Source organism: Diadema antillarum, unplaced genomic scaffold (assembly GCF_040938485.1).
Source record: "Diadema antillarum isolate AM-2024a unplaced genomic scaffold, OU_Dant_1.0 scf00000041, whole genome shotgun sequence".
NCBI lineage: Eukaryota > Metazoa > Echinodermata > Echinoidea > Diadematoida > Diadematidae > Diadema > Diadema antillarum.
The window spans coordinates 40362-55000 of record NW_027270930.1 but is presented as its reverse complement, the minus strand read 5'-3'; the positions used below and the strand labels follow the sequence as shown (position 1 = coordinate 55000).

Below are 14639 nucleotides of genomic sequence, written 5' to 3'. Positions count from 1 at the left end.
AAAGTATAATAGCTACAACTCGAGCTCAAACTTTCAAACTCAAATCACTGAATATACCAACATTATTTTACAAAAATTTACACTGTCATTAAGGTTATTTGATTTCCTATTGGCTAATTACATACACTTGAACAATAGATTAAGCATTTTCTTGTAACTTAATCATCATTGAACCATTTTTTAATTATACAGTAATTTTAACAAATACAATAGAAAAGAATAGTTATCTTCATACTAGTAACAAGAGGACCACTACCAAGCTGGCAGGGGAGGTGTTGGTGGTGGGGGAGATGAGTGGAGAGGTATCTGCTATTACAAAAAGTAGTGGAATGAGTCAGTGTATGCAAAATAATGTAGTTATTGGGCGGGCACTATATTCTGGTGGTCAAGGGGGGGGGGGTGTCTAGGGCGGCGTTGAGGATCTGAACTTTGCTGCAATAGCCTCAATCATTTTACAAAGATTTAGCAATTTCACCTTACTTTTACAGTTAAATAGTTTTTCCATTTTATGGATATTTGGATTTCTATAATAGTATCTAGGCAACAAAGCTTGTCTCAGAGTATCAAATGAACTACATTCAAATAACACATGGAATTCAACACTGATTTTGTTCGAGTTACACAGTGGACATATCCTATCATCATAATTGATATCATGAATTGATGTACTTCCCTACTACTACTGGGACTTTAGAGTTAGCTAAACGAAATTTAGTCAAAATACTAGCATATTTGCGAGGGAGGGTCAAAAGATACAGTTCAAGCATGAATTTACATTTAAAAATGTGATAATTGATACAGGAATCACTGTCATTAACAGTACTAGACCAAGTTTGAATTTTAATTGATTAATCAATCTCTATTTTACTTTTTTTTTTTTAACCATAAGTGGCTACATGTTTGAGCTAGCCAAACATCACTAAACCCACAATTGTTCAACATATTTTGAACAGCAGTTAACCATTGTGATTGGAGGTTTTGAGCTTTTTGCATATTAAAAGTAAGACAGTACATAACGTATAAGCAATAGAAGAGTTATCTTTCTGAATTAGTTTGGACCAGAAACTAGCCATCCTACATTTGACATAATTCATAATTGGATATCGTCCAAGTTCACTAAGGATCATACAAGTTGGAGTTGATTGTTTACAATTAAGGATTATTTTGAAAAATTTTATGTGTAATTTTTCATCCAAAGCACACTGAGAGTAGCCCCATATTTCAAAACCGTAAGTCTCAATGGGGAGGACCAGGCTGTCAAATAACTTAAGTTGGATACCAATGGGTAAATTAAGTCTTCTACATTTTGAAATTAGAGAATACATTGCTGTGCTAGCCTGATCATATAATTTTTTCTTGTAGTATATACCCAAATATATTCATAATACTTCCAGGTTCGAACTTCCTATATGAAAGATGAGAATCTTTCTAATTTTACCCTTTGAGAAAATAACAATTTTAGTTTTAGAAACATTAATAGACATTTCTTTATCAACCAGTAAGTGTGTATAAAGAGTCTAGACTCCGCGAATAGAGCAATCTAGAGTTTTTCTCTCGTTTCTCTTTCGTTTTCTCGGCGGCCGCGGCGGTTTTTGTTTGTTTGTTTGTTTTTTACACAGCACGTGTCGTGTGCGCCGGGCGGGCTGTGCGAAAACTGCGCATGTAACGTTAGAGAGATCGAGAGTGGACCGCGCCGATGATCAAGTGTGCGTGTACGAGTCCAGTGCAAGTACGTACGTACTAATAATCACTGCATGCGTTATCCAGTCGTCAGTTAGTTACGAGTTTGGTTCTGCTCTCTGCTCTAATACACAGTAGGACCTCTGAGTCTGAGTAGCGTAAAATGGATGACAGCGACCTTGCCGAATCTGATTTTGGGGATTATTCCGAGGACATCAGCGATACGTCTGAAGAAGACGATGGAGATGACTGTGAAATCGCTGGATATACATTGGGTGAAAAGCCATACATGTACGAGCCGCTCGCAGAAGAGCCGGGACCGGAAGCTGACAAAGCTGCAGGAGAAAATCCCGAATCAGCTGAAGACGGCGTTGATTCAGGAGCAAGATTGGGAAATAATGACTGGCAAGTACCAGACTTTTTCTACTAGAGTTTAATAGTAGTATGGTAAACAGGTTTATATTAGAATCTATTCCTGAGAGCATAAAAAACACATCTTGTTTGACTCATTAATTTGTAGGGCTTACCTGGTACTCAATTTTTGGCTCACCTGTCGTGAGCCAAAGGCTCAAGTGAGCTATTGCGATCGCCCTTCGTGCGTCGTGCGTCGTGCGTAAACTTTTTACATTTTCATCTTCTTCTTGAAAACCCCAAGACCGATTTTCATCAAACTTGGCAGGTAGCATCCCTAGGGGGTTAGGAACTCAATTTCTTAAAATGGGCACCATGCCCCACCCAGGGGGCCCAAACCCCCAAAAATTAAGGAATCTGTAAAAATCTTCTCTAGAACCAGAAGTGATAGAGCTAAGTTAATACTATGAGTAAGTACATTGATGATTGTAGTTTCAAGTTAATGGCAGAATCAGGGGTGCCCCCCCCCCCCTTGGGACCCAGGGGAGGGGGGTGGGGAGGGGTTCTAATGTGGCCTAAATTGTACATTTTCATCATCTTCTTGAGAACCCCATGACCCATTTTCACTGAACTTGGCAGGTAGCATCCCTATAGGGGGTTAGGAACTCAATTTGTTAAAATGGGCACCATGCCCCATCCAGGGGGCCCCCAGGGGGGGGGGGGGGGGGGCTCAAACCCCAAAAAATTAAGGAATCTGTAAAAATCTTCTTCTCTAGAACCAGAAGTGATAGAGCTAAGTTAATACTATGAGTTAGTACATTGATGACTGCAGTTTCAAGTGTGTTCATGGCAGAATCAGGGGTGCCCCCCTTGGGACCCAGGGGAGGGGGTAGGGGAGGGGGTGGTGAGGGGTCCTAATGGGGCCTAAATTGTACATTTTTATCTTCTTCTTGAGAACCCCATGACCCATTTTCACCAAACTTGGCAGGTAGCATCCCTAGGGGGTTAGGATGTCAATTTGTTAAAATGGGCACCATGCCCCACCCAGGGGGCCCCCAGGGGGCCCAAACCCCCCAAATGAAGGAATCTTTAAAAATCTTCTCTAGAATCAGAAGTTATAGAGCTGAGATAATACTATGAGTGAGTACATTAATGACTGTAGTTTCAAGTTTGTTAATAGGAGATCCAGGGGTGCCCCTCTTGGGAGCAGGGAGGGGGGGGGGGGTGGTTGGAAAGGTCCAAATGGGGGCCTGAATTGTACATTTTCATCTTCTTCCTGAAAACCTCATGATTGGTTTTTGTCAAACTTGGCAGGTAGCATCCCTAGGGGGTCAGGATCTCAATTTATCAAAATGGGCACCATGCCCCACCCTGAGGGCCCCAGGGGGCCCCAATCCTCCCAAATTAAGGAATTGTAAAAAATTTGGGCCCTTATTGTACATTTTTATCTTCTACTTGAGAATGCCTGTTCAAATTTTGGTAGAGCTGTGAATAATTTAGTTTAGTGACTGCGTGAAAAGTGAACTTGTGATACTCAGGTGAGCGCTCGACCCACGGGTCTCTTGTTCATTTAAATTTGAAGTAGGGCTCTATAACCAGGTAGAAGGCCTAACGTTAGACCATCTATCTACTAGTTAATGCAGATCCTAGATGTAATATTCTCTCTCTAAAACTATGATTTGAGAAAAACCAAGTTTGACACTGAATTGAAATGGGGGCATTCCTTATTACTTTATGTAAATATAGACTATCATATGTCTATAGAGGTCTAACTCAGTAACTGAACTAATGTTAGATCAGAAGTGTTTATCAATCAGGTTTTAGGACTGGGTCTAAATGACATAGTTTCTAGACGTCTGTTGCTATAGGGATAGTTATGTGTACTAGTACATGTATTTAAACAGAGAGCTCTACCAAGTCTCATGCATTCTGCGTGAGACTCAAGCATTTAGGGTCCGTCTCGCGATCTCACGCATGGCACCCATTTTTCTCACGTATCGGGAGCATAGCTTAAAGGATTAACATGAGAGTTGCAATTGAAGGCATATTTCCCTTTTGTCTTTCAAAATAAGTAAAAAATACTTAAGTATGCACCAGCTTGCACCATTCAGAGCTAAAAATTGACAAAGCTCCCTACCGTGGGAGGGTGGACGCCCCCTCTAACACCCTCCCCTTGCTCAGTCACTTCGCTCCCTTGCTCACGCACATGCGCGTGCGCCGAAACGCTGAGTCATGAAAATCTCACTCATAAAAACTTTTTGGACTTGGCATCTACATGTATGTTTAAATCAGAGATAGGCCTATTGTGTTGGGGTTTACACGGTGTGCTCTGTTGACGCAGCACACATTTAGGAGAGTAGATTGTATTACTGGACACTTATTTTTATCGCTCCTCAATTGCGTAGGTTACCTACTCAGAGGATGAAATTTCATGCTCATAAGGTTCCCCCCCCTACTTTTTTTGAATATAATTTAGGAATACTTGGGCTGTGAATGCCCCCCCCCCCTCACTTTTTTACCCCATAAGTGGCTACAGAAAAAGAAAAACAATGTGGTTAAGCTTTGTTTTTCAACTAGAGGGCTTAAAAGTGCAGGTGAGTGCTTTTTGTTATGTTTTTAGTTGTTAGTTTTTTGGATTTTTTGTTTTTGTTTTAGTTTTGGGGTTTGTTTTGTTTTTTGTTTTGTTTTTTTGCTTTCTTGTCAGCTGGAGAAACGTGGAAGTGGCAGCAACTTGTGCTGAACACGTTTTTTTTTTTTTTTTTTTTTGGCTTGTCAGCCGAAGAAACTCAGAAGTGGCAGCAGAAAGTTGCGTTGAAGGCAGTAAAATGTGGCACCAACCTTGCAAGTTATTACAACTTTGTATAAGCAAGGTTGGAAATTATTGTAGATCTAGGCCTACTCTCTACAGCTGTGTACTACTAAGTATACCCCTTGACCCAAAAGGATGTGTCGGCATAATTTTGTGTAATATAAACTCTCTCACTATACTTGCATAATTTTATCCTTCTACAAATTCCAAAGTAATAGTATGCTATGACCAATAATGGTTACTTCTTATCTGATCTCCAGGTGTTTGTGCACTGGTGGCTGTACACCAATGCCTACAGTTGAAGAATCTAAATGCTGTAAGGAATTGCAGCAAATCGTAACAAGAATGGATGAATATTCAGCAGAACTTGGCTGCATCACAGCTCATCCAGGATTTCAGACAGTTTGTTTGAATCGATGGGTCCTGGAGACAGCCTACAACCAATACATCCAACAGTATGGGGAGGAAATTCTACAAGATGCTTCAGAAAATGAGTAAGATACACATTTCCCCCTTTATCATTTGTAAATCTGGACCATACATTACATTTTTTTTTTTTTTTGGTAGAAATTGAAATGTTTCCATGGCAAGCTGAACTGTAGCAGTATTGCAAGCCTATTTTATAACTTGGTATTTTAGCCTTATGGTTAAAGGGTAGGTAAATGATCTTGTCATTCAACTCAGTGCCATAGTAACGTATCTGTTCTATGATGTACAAGTAGGTCCTACCTATTGTAACTATAGTCTGTTCATGGTGATAAGTCAATTTGAATTACAACAGAGTTCAATTTAATCTGATTGCTCCTCCCCCCCCCCCCAGTGATTTTAAAAGTGAAGATATATGATACAGTGCACTCCCATTATAATGAACACGGTTATAACAAAATTCCAGTAACAATGAAGTAAAAATTCAGGCTGCAACATTACACGCTCTATGTACTTTTATTCTTTTCTCTTTTTTTTGGTTATGTAATGAAATTTCGATATAATGAAAGAAATTGTAGGTCCTGAGGACTTCATTATAAGGGAAGTCCACTGTAGTTCCATTGTGCATACAACAGATGATAATTTTTGTTTCAATTCTGTATTTATGTACCCCCCCCCCAAAAAAAAAAGAAAAAAAAAGAGAAAATGTAAAAGAAATGAGAATGCAGTAATACATCTTCCAATCTTCTGTCACTTGAACTGGTTTTTTTTTTTTCAGAAAATCAAGGCACATGGCATACCGACAGCTGGCTTGGTGGTGCTGGGAATACTTGGGTCGTCAAGTACGGGTTCCACTTCCTTCGTGTGCAGTGAACCTCATCAGAAGTACATTCCAGTAAAATGGCAGCAAGAGACTTAAGGATGCCCAGTGTGACATCAGGATTGTTGTGATGGAATGGTCAAACTTCAACATGATCTTAATTGCATCTCTCTCTCTGTAGTTGTTTTTGGAAGGTTGATGAGGGGTTGGTTTGCCACTTTGGGCATACTGTGACATTATTTATCTTGTATGGATGACTTGTAACTTTGGCATTACTAGAACATGTATTACTTCTGTATTTCTTTAGAGTTATGTAAAGGGTAGGGCCTTTGGGCTGTCATTTTTAATGTTTTGTTTATACAATTGTACTTCTGTTTACAGATAGAGTCTACTTTGTAGATTTATTTGGGTTCAGAATAATTATCAAATCACCAGTTTTGTCTTGTGTCACTGTTGCAGGTTATGGTACATGTACCCTCATTAATAAAATGCAAAATTTATACCTGATGTCAATGCACCTTGTATATTTTGTTTACAGCGTGTACTTCATCACTTCATTTTGTTGTAAAGAAATGAACTTGCAGTTATTTCGTTTGTTCAGCTACAAGTATTTATCGCTTGTCATTGACAAAACAAAATTATTACTTACCCTTACTTATACCCTTGCCAGCTATATACAAGATCTATGACTGATGTTAATGCACATTGTATATTTTGTTTACTTCAGGACTTCATTTTGTTGTAAGAAAAAATAAATAAACTCACATTCATTTCATTTGTTCAGCTTACAAGTACAATGTATGCTGTATTTATCTCTTGCCATTTACAAAAAAGAAAAAAAAATATCACTACCATGGTGGTATACAACTTGTAGTAGATGAAATACATTGTAGATGTTTATATGATGTGTTTCAAGTACATTGTATTTAAGTACATGTGTTATAATATTTGTTGTTGTGGTTGTACAATGTGTAGTTGCATGGCATGTGTACAATCCCATAGTTTGCGTAGATGTACAATGTAGATGTACTGAGAATTTGAGACTACTTGTACATACACCTGTATTTTATGTGTCTGCAGTTATGTTTGTCTTTACACATGCCCGCTGCTTAGTGATGACGACAATTCATCACTGTCATACATAGTATCCCAGATCTAGATGTCAGCCAGGAGTTCGGCAGCATAAGCTACATGTATTATAGAAAAAAAAGAAGAAGACAACTGTAAGAAATGTACATGTATTTCTCCTTATAGTGCTTGTGTCTAATTAGCATTGGTATTCATGTATCAAAGAGTTATCCTCTGTACTTTCACTGGTAATCGGTACTGGTAATGGTAATGTATAGTGTACTTGATTGGCAAAATGAAAGAACATTTCTCTATTGTTCTTGGACATTTTTGTGGTTCGACAATCTATTGCAAATACCATGAGTGGATAGCAGATTTTAGGCACACAACAGGACTGTTCTGATTGAATTTAGCCTACGATCTTTGACTTTGTTTGAAGGTTTTCAAAATAAAATTTGCTGTACCAAGTAAATGAACCCATCGCTGTTATATTGCCTAAGATTGTCATGATTTCACTTTGTTTACACAAATTGTTAAGAGAGAACAAGTTTAAGTTATAAAAGACAAAAATCAACCATATTACAACAAAATAAATCCATCACAGCCAAGACAGTTCAACCATATATCATTGGTGCATGATCACTTGCTTTGCACAGGTCACATTCATTACATCATTACTCACAATTTTTAGCTGATGACGTGTGTCAGACGGTCTTTACAAATATGTAATGCTCATTAATTGACTAGATAATAATGATCCACATTTTTGAAAGATGGCTAGTCTTTTTTGTGTTAGTATGTCACCCATTAATTCTACATGGTATCAAAGGTGATATGTACATAGAAAATAAAGCTGATGAATATGAGTAGAATCTGATGAATAAAATGGGTAAGTTTCACTTGTTTCATTAAAGACAAGAGATAACATTTCTCCGCTTATTCATACATGTATCATTACTCGCAAAAATGTTGCCTACCTTTGAATTTTATTTGTGACTCGTAGAATCCTCAAGACTAAGAGCAAACAGACAAATCCATGCATGCACACATACTTACACACCAGGGAGGTGGTTCCCACCTCCCTGCACACACACATAATTCGTGCACAGATGTTGGCACTTCATAAAATCAAAGAAAAAAAACCCGAAGAAATACATGTATTTTGTTGCCATTATTAGTCTGACAAAAATTCTTTATATTCCGTGCTTTGTATACTTACTATACTTTTGCTTTGACCATGAACTATACAAAGCAGTTTAGACAGGATGGCTAGCTGTTGCAACAGTGTACAATGTACAAATGTACTTGATTTATGGCTGAAACGATGGACTGAGGTGCAGTGTGACCAGCGAAAGAAATGGGATTGAAGCGGCCTAAAATTATGGTAAATTGCCATGAAATCATGTCACATCTTGTCAACCAATTGTGGCGCCTATTCAGCTGACAAGCAAGAGGAAAAATCCGGTCCTCACCATTTTTTTTCTTTTTTTTTACTAAAATTACGATGTGCCTTGTACATAGTTAATGTAGTTCTGTTGGGGTTTTTTTTTCAGAAAGTGTAGGATCTTTGATATAACAAAAGATGTCAGATACTAATCATACAGACTACATATGTAATTTAAAATCACTATATTCTGAAGTCAAGAAAATGCCCACTGAAATTGAAACAGGAAACAGCTGTAGGCCAAATCCATATTTAAAGCAACTTGACCTCAACTTTGACAGTTTTACCACTTATAAGTTTTACATTTTCATGAAAGATCTGAAGGGAAAAATATCAGAAAGAGAATACTGTACATGTACTGACATTTCCTCAGAAGGGTATATAGAAAAACTTCATTCATATTGCATTTCCTAACAAAATATAACCTTGATTTGTCTTTAATCAATTTTACCTTTTTAAACTAGAAATCTTAGAGACTCAAATAATTATCATACAATGTATTTTCACAGAAAGGAAGGCTATACATCTAGATATTTCTCAAAATGCATGGCCATGACCTTTCTCTCAAATCGAGATTTCCTTCAGGTTTCGATCATTCATGAGAACTAATTGCATTATAATGACTGCATTAAATAAGCATAAAAGTTGATTTGAGGTAAAAAAAAAATCAAACAGAGATAGAGTGACCAATAGGCCTATAGTTCTTGAAGATGCATTCACTCGACTAGCCTTCCTTTAGTGGTAGGGAGTGGTGAACCAGGTACTGCCTCACATCATCTTCCTTCGACAGGTTGTAAAGCTTGCGGATCTTGATCGCACGCTTGGGCCCTATGCAGCCTCTGGGGAATTGTCTTGTCAGTCATATCCAGACCCGAAATTCCAGGAAATTACCAAGGGACAAAGACCATTGCGAGTGATATCCACACAAGAGAAGAAAAAGATACAACACAACATACAGTAGCTATAGCTGACTCTCGTCGTAAATACACGACTAACTCTTTGTTGGGTCCATGCAGTTAAATCACACGTGTTATAGAATCCTACAGACATTCCGTTGTATGGATGCTTCCGTTCAAACGAAAATTGATTATACGTTATCACATATAATTATGTACAACCAAGGTAAATATTCTGGTACCCAAATTGTTAGCGTTAAGGGTATATGGTGCACAATATGAACGTTTAAGTACAACGAAAAATAACTGCCATTGTAGTCGTGAGGACTTTGTCATATTGGGAGTCGCCTGTATCTCAAGGTTTGAAAATATATATATATACATGTATTAAGAAGCTTGTACAATATTGGGGGAAGTATGAATTGGCTCCTGATATTTTAAGCTCACGGAGTTCACTGATCTTTTGAAATCTTTACTGCTAATCAGATGCAGAGATTGCTGAGATGGTATTTAAGTGACAATAAAGTAAGGATAACCCTGAAGGAATCTCAGTTCTGCAATAAATCGATCGAGACAGCATTGATATCATTTATGTATTGTTTGCTCGAGAGACGCCATAAAATTGATAAGATAAATTTAGAATATAAATGTATGTTATAACAGGGAGCATCACACACACAAAAAAAAAACCACGTATAATACATAATTATATACACAAACAATTCAACAAGCAAACACATTCACTATAACAGAGATCAACGAGAGACACGTGTGTACCTATACATATACATGAAACATATCGCTTTTTAGTGAACATTAATAGCGACTATACTGCTTACTCTTGTCCTTGTATCAAACATCTCAACTACATTGTAGTTTGCGTGAGGCGGTAATGGTGAATGCCATTTCACACTATCACATGGAGCAAAACGAGTAAAACCTCCCAAAATGAACGAACTGGCAGTACATGTGAGCAGTCTTTTATACTCAGTCTTACGAGTGTTATTCCATGTAGCATGTTAAAGGGATGTATTAGATAGATGAGATGGGGATTCAGATATTGACTTTATCGAGATAATTAAAACCATTGTTATGACACATTCCATAATTCTACGAGGAATTTACGGGGAATTTAGGTTTATTTGATGAAACTTGGTCTTGAAATGGCTGAGATATATATATAAAAAAAGGTAAAACAAAGTGTTCTTATAATGAAATGCACATAGGTGCCTCCTTTTATTAGGACCACTTTGTTTTGCTTTGTTAGCTCAGGTGAGCCAAGGCTCAAGTGAGCTATGGCGTCCTGATTGCATCGTCCGTCTTGGGTCTTCTGTCGTCCGGCGTGATGCGTCGTACGTAAACTTTTGATTATATTTTCATCTTCTTGAAAACGTGCACATAGTGGATTTTCACCAAATTTTGCAGGTATATAATGGCTACCGTTGGGGGATAAGATCTCAATCTGTCCCCCCCCCCCCCATTAAGGAATTAAAAAAAAAAAAAAAAAACTTTTCTAGAACCAGAAGTGATGGCTATATATAGGTTAAGTAAATATTGATGATTGTACATTTTGTTCATGGCGAATCCAGGAGTGCCTCCTTTATGCCCTGCATGTGGGGTCCAAATTAGGGCTGCTATTGTACATTTTCCTCTTCAAAACGCATGGTCAAATTTTCACCAAATTGGCAAGTATACATGTATTTTCGCAGGGATGATGATAATATTTATACAATTTGGGCACCTATTCCCCAAGGGGGGGTCCTTAGGACACAATGCCCATCGGGGGAGGGGGGTAACAGACAAAAATTATTCCTGTCAAATGTATTCTCTTTCATATTTTACATCAAATGGTTCTGATTATCTCGCTTAAAGTTAAAACCTGAGTCCCCATCTCAACCCAAACTATTATGGGGCCTATACAATCCCTTGAACATTGACTATCAGAAATACCATACGTGCATGCCCTTTGAGCACTCAAAATGAGTTGGCACTTTTGATGGATGATTATAAATTAGGGAAAATAAACAGCTGTGACCTATTACATTGCCTGTTTATCACAAATCTGGAAAGATTATTTTTTAAGATAATAATTTCACGGACGTTTCAAAAAACTTGGGAGCAGATTATTGGCAGGATTCATTTCCAATGTACATTATTGATCGACCTGCCGCTTGTTGTTTTGTTTTTGTTCGTTTTGTTTTTCTGGGATGCGTGAGAGAGGGAGAGAAGGAAAAAAAAAAGATAGCTGGGCGGGAGAAGGGGGTGGGCTGCTGCCGGAAATGATACTCGCCTCGTAGGCGTGGGGCTTGTAGGTCTGATGTTTCCTTTGTTAATTTTTGTTGTTGTTTACAAATTTTCGTAAACGATGTTCTTCATCTACACGCACTTGTGTTACTTTGCGGGGGAAAAAAGTTTACCTTGTTCGTAAACCCTTATATATATATGTGTGTACTATATACACAACATATGAGCCAGGGTAGAATTTGTAATCCCTTGAAATTAATTACGTGTAGCAGCAACTGGGGAAAGGCAACTCTTGGTTGTTTTTATGCCTCCGACCATGGACCTACTATACACATGAACATTCATCGCTCATTGAATAATTCGTGCACCTGTTTCTATCAAAAGCGTCACAAAAATATTTTCAACATGCTTTCCTGCTTTGATTCAGTCTTGTCCACTGACAGCCAGCCCGGATAAAATCAAGACGGCGCTTTGAGAAATCTAAAAACTACATGCGCAGAAGATAATAACTCTTAAATCAAGAAAAATGCATGTGCAGTTGTAGTATATATTGCGAAATCATCATATGGCACTTTCATTTGCGAAATACAAGTACATGTATTTTACAAGAAAAAACAAATAATTTGGCAGGTTCACTGTGCTTTGTGATATATCTTTTCCCCATTTGTCGCACAGTAGACGACATGCTTGTCTTACACTCTTAAAATAGTTAGGCAAAAAAAAAAAATGCCCATCTTTTCACCAACACTGGGCAACATACTGTCCACACAACTATTGGTTAAAATCTGCCCAACTGATGTTGGGTAATGAGTTTGTATATGTGGTTGGGCAAATTAAATTGCCCATCAGCTGTTGACCAATCAGACTTTACCCAACTTTGCAATTTCCCAACCGTTGGTTATATTTTGAGTTGGGTAATCATTTGCCCAACCAACTTTACCCAATTAGATATTGCCCAACTTCCATTATTTTGTCCAACTGTTTAGTAAGTTGAATTTTGGTTAATCAAAAATTTTGTGTTGAATTATTTGATGTATGGGTGTTTATACCAGAACATGTGTATGTCAAGACATTGTTCATATCTAACCTATATCATAATCCTAGAGCTAGACGTCGTAAAGCCTATACCTACAAGTACAACTATATAGGCTTAGCCTACATCCTAGACCTAGTTAGTACCAGGGATTTTACATTCACATATATAGGGCCATTTAGTGGTTACCATGTAGATTACACTTTTATTTTAAAAATATGAAAATACCTCATCAAAGGTACAAGTTTAAATTGTGAATATCAGGGCAATAATATTCAATAAATTTCTAATACATTTCAGACATCTCAGAGTTTATTGAAATCATTAAAAAAATTGAAATTAACAATATTTTATCTTCACGAGTAGAATTTGAATAGCTTATGAATATTCATGCACAAAAATCCAGTAGAAACCAATAGAAACCAACTGGTATCATCTGGAATAAAAATGTCAATGTTTTAGTTACTGGGTTCTAATCTGGAATGAAGTGGTAAGCAAGTCCAGTCACAGGTATTTGAGTTTCAAATTGTGTCATCTAACTATTTGCACACAAACTGACACACACACGCACGTATATATATATATACACACACACACACACACACACACAAACACACACAAAACACAAACTAGCAATATTGTAGGAGTATATAGTTTGCTCCCACAGACAGATACTCCCACAACGTTGATTTTTTTAACCCCTCCATATGTGTTGACGGAATAAAGGGAAACGTAAGAAAATTATGTCAAAAAATTGAATTCCACAATGTAGCTGTTGCTTATATAATCATAATATATATATATATATATATATATATATATATATATATATATAATTATATACATATACCGTGTGTGTGTGTTGCCCCCCCCCCCCCCCCCCCCCCATTCCTAAAACGGAGAACGCCCTAGTAATTCTTGGTACCCCCTACAAAATCGTAAGGTTCGGTCATCCTTCCATACGTAGACCTATATCACACACACACACACACACACACACACACACCGTCACATACATACACAACACGCGTACACGCTCAGACTTTTTACTTGTCCATGAAAATTTACCAACTTAAGGACGTTCCTCAGTTAAAGTGAAATCCACGTCATTTTCTTGAAACTTTCCATACCGTAACTTTGACCCATCCGAAGCCCAAATATGTAAATAAAACCATAGGTTCATGTGCTTGTTTTTCTTCTACGGGACTTTGAAGGATATGACTAATCTGCCGTCCTGTACCAAAATGATAGCGTTACATGATCAAGACCATGATCGGCAACAAAATCTGCAATGACAAACGTAAATCCCCATAATTCTGTCAAAATCCACGTTATTTTCTGCAAATTTGCAAGAATTGCAGAAAAGGGTACCCAAAACGAGGAAAAGGTTTTAAAGTTAGGGTTTACACTCTCAATCTTCAGCAAGCAGCGCCCTCACGCGGCAGAAAACACCGAAATCTCTCAAATCCTTCTCATCGACGTTTTCTGTTAGGGGTGAGCAAAAGGACAACGTTCATAAAACTTATGCTGTACATTCAAAACCCATGTCAATTTCACGAAACTTTACCAAATTGTAGACAGAGGCTTACTTATTCCAGAAAAACAATCAAAAGTGGGGGTTCATGTGCTCGTTTTTGTGCTAGCAGCGCCCCTATGCGACGTATATCATCGTAAGTCCCCAAAATCTGGTCAGGAACATATATGCAGGGATGCCCTGACAGGGTGGGTTCATAAAACTTATGCTGTACATTCAAAACCCATGTCAAATTCATGAAAATTGACCAAATTGTAGAAAAAGGCTCACTAATACCAGAAAAACAATCAAAAGTGGGGGTTCATGTGCTCGTTTTTGTGCTAGCAGCGCCCCC

General features: G+C 37.8%; 1 protein-coding gene across 1 annotated transcript; it reads left to right on the top strand.

Moving 5' to 3' along the window:
* Positions 1–1814: 1814 nt before the first annotated feature.
* LOC139712514 (uncharacterized) lies at positions 1815–6522 on the top strand. Its single transcript, XM_071624332.1, has 3 exons — positions 1815–2085; positions 5101–5334; positions 6045–6522. The coding sequence occupies exons 1-3, from the start codon at positions 1844–1846 to the stop codon at positions 6163–6165; spliced, it is 597 nt and encodes a 198-aa protein (XP_071480433.1). The 5' UTR covers positions 1815–1843; the 3' UTR covers positions 6166–6522.
* The last annotated feature ends 8117 nt before the right edge of the window (positions 6523–14639 follow it).

Coding starts and splice junctions, on each gene's coding strand:
- LOC139712514 (XM_071624332.1), top strand. CDS start 1,844: ATGGATGACAGCGACCTTGCCGAATCTGATTTTGGGGATTATTCCGAG. Junction 2,086..5,100: donor AGATTGGGAAATAATGACTG/GCAAGTACCAGA, acceptor TCTGATCTCCAG/GTGTTTGTGCACTGGTGGCT. Junction 5,335..6,044: donor CAAGATGCTTCAGAAAATGA/GTAAGATACACA, acceptor TTTTTTTTTCAG/AAAATCAAGGCACATGGCAT.